Here is a 5602-nt window from a genome sequence, read left to right on the forward strand (position 1 = left end):
TAAAAGTATTTTCCAAATATTATTTGGAATATGTTGAAAATTATCAATTAATCAATGAAAATGCTTATTTAGTATTTATTCTGTTTCATATACTTTTGATTCTTATTTTATTGCTACATGTTTTAAAATATTTTTGCTTCCTTTAATCCCTGGTTAATGTTATTATGGAACCAAAAGAAAATATACAAATACTCCTTCAATCCCTTATCGATTTAAATCACTTCTTCTGTAAAGTAACATATATATTCACAATACCAAAATATAAAATGTGTACTATTGAAAGTTTCTTCTTGCAGCTCTCACTCCTGCTTCACAAAGGGTCCCCAAATACTATAAAGTATCACTCAACAATCCCTCCCCTTGACATCCCAAATTTAGAAAACTAATTTACTAAGGCATCACAATGATGAAAAAAGACCAAGTTGCAAAACCAATACCAGCAGGGTTCATAAATAACACAAGGGCCAGGAAACACTATAGAATTGATGGGGAAAGGAAGAAACAACACCTAATTATTCTTGCTAATTGAGGTTGTCACAAGATTGTTACAAATTAAAAGATGTGCAAGAACATGGAGAAAAGTTGGACTAAATACCCTCTCCTCAAACAAGTACTATATTAGATTTGACAAATTCATCATACATGCAACTGCAGTTAACCTGCGAACTTGTAATCCCCAAAAATCCAATCAAGCAAATAAGACCCTTGCATGTAATTGAATAGTATTCGAACACCAAAGATTAAACATGATCGAAATGCTAAAGAAGTCACAAAATTGGAACTTCATAGATAATGAAATAATGAAGAAATTAAACATAAAATAATCATGCCCAACTTCATTACGACACTTGATATTCAAAAGTAAAAATAAAGTCATCAACTCTTGGACACCAAATAGAAATAACAAACACTTTTCAAACACAAGATAACATATGAACTAAAATTGACATAATTACTTTCCAATATTTTCAGACAGCTTCAACCCAATAAATATGTCCGCTAACATAACAGATGAAATAGCACTTGCTGCACTTTCATTTGTTACCACTTCTTCACTTTTTTCAACGGCCGAGTTTGAAGATGACTCTTCCTGTAAAAAATTTATTTTTTTTATAAATTTGTTGAAGGCTTCATCATAATATTGGAAAGCATGAAAGTTGCTATCCTCGACTCCAACAAGTATTTTAACACATTCATACCAACTTTTGTATATTCCCGGCTTCTTACCACAAAAATAACAAACACCATATATTTGAGTTTTTGTTTACCTTCAGCAGATTTTTCAAATTCATCGAACGCCAATATGGCCGCATCGTGAGACTTGAAAGACTGGAAGATGCTACGCTTAACCCCGATAACCATAGGAGAACATTCACTCCATGAGTAGTATATTCTAGGCCTTTTATAAGAAAATATAACATATACTTTGGAAGTACTATTCTTCTTCGAATGCATCCTTAATCTATTAACTAAAACTTAGAAGAACATAGGAGTTTAAATGAAGGTTTGTTTAAGTATGAGTTTCGGCCATCTAAAACTTAGAAGAACATAAGAGTTTAAATGAAGGTTTGTTTAAGTATGAGTTTCCGCCATCTAGTGTTTGTTTAAGTAAGGTATCATGTGTTTAAATAGTAGGGCTTTGAAGACCTACTAAAAAATATACGAAATACACACTCAAATACTAAACATATACGAAATACACAATTAAATACATGTATATAGATGAATTATTTCGAATTATATGGGTGTATACTATAAAAAAAAAAGGATGGAAATAAGTTAAAAAAGAAAAGAAAAGCTTTATGGAAAATAGGGTTTGAACCCTTGAGATCTTCCATTTATTGGGAAGACAAATATTTAACGGTGGGAGAGAAATATTCAAAAGATTACTGAAAGGGCATTTTGGGTATAAAAATTCGGATGAAACCCTAATTAGGGCGTAAAATTACCTAAATAACCCCATTTGGGTCAATTTGGCCAAAATCGGTGTGGCCAAAAGGATTTTTCCCAAAAATATAGTAAAATTTCCTAGATAGTTTATTGAATTTATTCTATATATGTGTTTTATGTATTATAAAGGTTTAGAAGTTAGAAATAGCCGGAATAACGAGGAAAAGTAAATTTTCATGTTCATCTTTTGTTATCGTTGTTACTTCTGGCCCCAAATTCCAAAAAATGTGTGTTTTCAGTTACTCCATAACTGACTCGAATTAAGATTTACCAATGAATCAGAAATGTATTATCTCAAAAATACTAAAATTAATCATATAGAACATAATCCCATGAGTCCTTGTTGTTGCAGAAACATCCTGGGTAAATTAAACCCAGGATGAGCGGGTAAATGACCACGTAAAAAATGAATAAATGCTTTATAAACGGGAAAGGGTCCATCAATAACGTAATTAATTAATACAAAGAAATTAAAGAGCATTTAACTAATGAGCTTTCATGCTTTTACCTTAGTCAAACAGGTAATTAATTAGTCATAGCGGAAAAAGGTAATTAAACATGAAAGGGTAGTCAATTTTCCTTCCTTAAGTCTTCCAATGTGAAAAAGAAAAAAAGTTGACTACTTTTCAACTTAAAATAACTGTTCCATTTCGTTTTCTTCCTTTTAAATGGCCACCCTAGCTAGGGACTTGTTTAGGCTTTTTCCTGAACCGCGTCTAGAGAACTTTTGATCACACAAAGAATAACTTCATACCCAAGTTGTTTCCTTCATTATTTGATTTATTTCCTTCCTCTTTCACCCATTTATTTGCTATAAAAGGTATAGTTAGTCTCCCCTAAAAGATTAACAGGAAAATATAAAAAGGAGATCAGAACTATCAGCTACGTACTGCTTATTCTTACAGTATTTGTTAATTTGAGGGATGGTGAAGCTGACAATTATTGGGAGGGTGAGTGATGGAATGCCCCTTGCCCAATGTCCAAGATTTGTGCAACAAGAGAATGATGTCCTCTTAACTTACAAGCAACAAGCTGAGTTCATTCTCAAGGAAATTTCTTTACGAGCCTTGCCCTTTTCCAGGATGACCATTCTTGTAGATCACCACTGCTTCAAGTATTCTTTTCTTTTCATCTACTTTTACTTTTGATTTTGTATGTATTTTGTTGGGCGTGCGAATAAAGTTCTACATTAATAGCTGAAATTTGGGAAGGTCTTTTGGAAAAAAACTGTGCAAGCTTGATTAAATTAAAGATTACACAATGATAAGATTATCTTTTGGCTAGTTGATCCCAATGCATTTTCCAACAAGCCTAACAAGATAAATATTGCTTCTTTTATGGTCTATCATGAATATTGCGGATTTCAGCCTGCAAGGGTTGACTGAGTTGGTTGGGTGAGTGGTTTCCCATATAGTCCCTTACTAGCAGCCTCATCATTGTCGCACCGGGTGTGCCTAGTGTTGTTTATCTCTTCCGTGTGATTTATGAGCTATTAAACAATAAGCAGGTTATTTAGTGCGCACCCGAAGGGTAGCGTTGCGCGTTTCTCCGAAAATTTGCCAAAAATAAAAAGATAGCGGATTTCCATTATTTTGATATTTAATATCACTCACATAGGCTTATGAGAATATTTCGACCCCTTTTGCCCATTAGTTCAGTAAATTGATTTATTAACATGATTTCCAGCAAGACATATAGTATTTGAGATTTAAAAGAAAAAAGATGGTATGATTTCTCTATTCCTTTTCGTCCGTCATTTTAGTTGTCTACTTTTGCCGTTACTTTTAGCTATTCTATATTGTAGCTTTACATTCCACAATAAACTCTTTACACGTTGTCTTTTTTCGCTTTCAGCTACATAGTTGAGAATGGGATTTGCTTTCTGACGTTATGCGAGTTATCCTATCCAAGAAAGCTAGCATTCCATTATCTACAAGATTTGCAGCAGGAGTTTGAGAAATTAGATAGGAGCCTCACAGACAGAATTACAAAGTCATATACCTTCATCAAACTTGGTAATCTTCAAAATGTTTATTACTACTATAATTTACTTAATTTATAGTTGCATTAGTTATTTTAGCTACAGAGAAATCCTCTGTTTCAAGACTGACGTTCAGGCAATAAGGTGTAGGTTTAATTGCATCTTCTGTTCCTTTTTGCATGGTTGGCTCTGGCTCACAGATACTATCATTGGCAACATTAGGAAGCAATATGTGGATACAAGAACACAGACAAATTTGTCTAAACTAAATGCTGATCGTCAAAAGGATTTAGATATTGGGACAGATGAATTATCACTAATAACAGAACGAAGGCGAAGAGTGGGTAAGCTTGTCTCATGGCTACTGCAATTCTGCTTTGTTTATATTGACTTACTATATCTTATGGTATACTTAAAACTATTCACTGGATTATTACAAAATGCAACCAGGAATGATCGAGAGAATGATGGTTGCTCATAGAAGTAGTTCTCCAATCTGGGAGTCTAAAAGGCTTGAGGTATGATCAGTGCCAAATCTTGTTTTATCTGACAATAAAACAAGAGGGTCTAATTTCAATGGTTCAAATCCAGATCATCGCGCTGAAACGGACACCAATTACAATCCTTCTCGTTGTTGCTGCTGTTCTTCTATGGACCGGCTTAATCCTCCAAGATGATTTCAGATAATGGTCAGTTGAAGGACTTCCTCCGACCTCCAATGTACTCTGGACATAAAAGAAAAATGCTTCAATGGTGCAAATGATGAAATAAGAAAGTTAAACCAATTGAAAGAACTAGGACATAAGCAGCTAAAGGTGCCTCTGTGCACACACATTGTGTATATTGTTATTGGCTTCGATGCCTCATTCATCTGATTATGTGTCCTGTAAATGGGCACAGACATTGCGATTGCCATTATGTTATCCTGTTTCTTTCTGTTAAGTGCATGCTAAATATGGAAAGACCTGTATTGGGAAAAATTGAGTTTACATATTAAAGTAATTGAAAGATGACGTGTCATGACACATATGACTGGTCAAAGAGTTACAACTGGCAAAGAGGCACGAGTTGCAACAGATACGAGCAGAGGCAAAGGAAGAGGCATGAGCGGTTATCCAAAAGACTCAGCGCTCGTACTTATTTAAGTCCAAGAATCAAGGGGAATGAATCTGATACTACATGGGAGTACAGATACAATATTTAATGAGCCTTAAATACTAAATATGTTAGAGAATCTATATTAAATACAATGATTATGTAACATAGCATTTAATTTCTTTAATTGTCCATAATGACTTTATTATGACAAAGGCAAAACACATATCTCCAAAATAGCTATAAAAGGGAGAGAATGGATCGATTGTAGGGACACGAATTGCTATCTGAATATACCGATTTACTTGCTTTTCTTCTGATTATCTTATTGCTAGCCAAATTACTTTCTTTCATATATTCTTTTGATTATCAGTAACCCCGAGTTCTTCTAAATTAAAGCTTTGACCGAAATCCCACTTTTTGGTTAAACAAATTGGTTCCGTTACCGGAAATCTGATAATCTATTCTTTTTTAGTTTAACTTTCCTTGTTGCATCAACCATGTCGAACAATAATGACAACATTCAAGGAAACCAAGAAAATCAACAACTTTAGGGAAATTTACAGGATAATCACA

At 33.7% G+C, this 5602-nt stretch overlaps 1 protein-coding gene across 1 annotated transcript; it reads left to right on the forward strand.

Moving 5' to 3' along the window:
- The first annotated feature begins 2661 nt into the window (after positions 1–2661).
- On the forward strand, positions 2662–5349 carry LOC107811242 (25.3 kDa vesicle transport protein SEC22-1). Its single transcript, XM_016636133.2, has 5 exons — positions 2662–3064; positions 3805–3965; positions 4132–4275; positions 4382–4449; positions 4523–5349. Exons 1-5 carry the CDS (start codon positions 2874–2876, stop codon positions 4616–4618), a joined length of 660 nt encoding a protein of 219 aa, XP_016491619.1. The 5' UTR covers positions 2662–2873; the 3' UTR covers positions 4619–5349.
- The last annotated feature ends 253 nt before the right edge of the window (positions 5350–5602 follow it).

Source organism: Nicotiana tabacum, chromosome 6 (assembly GCF_000715075.1).
Source record: "Nicotiana tabacum cultivar K326 chromosome 6, ASM71507v2, whole genome shotgun sequence".
Taxonomy (NCBI): domain Eukaryota; kingdom Viridiplantae; phylum Streptophyta; class Magnoliopsida; order Solanales; family Solanaceae; genus Nicotiana; species Nicotiana tabacum.

What these genes read in the sequence shown, in the direction of transcription:
- LOC107811242 (XM_016636133.2), top strand. Translation starts at nt 2,874, where the DNA reads ATGGTGAAGCTGACAATTATTGGGAGGGTGAGTGATGGAATGCCCCTT. An exon ending in ATATACCTTCATCAAACTTG is followed by an intron (nt 3,966 to 4,131) that starts GTAATCTTCAAA and finishes TCTGGCTCACAG; the next exon opens with ATACTATCATTGGCAACATT. An exon ending in GGGAGTCTAAAAGGCTTGAG is followed by an intron (nt 4,450 to 4,522) that starts GTATGATCAGTG and finishes GTTCAAATCCAG; the next exon opens with ATCATCGCGCTGAAACGGAC.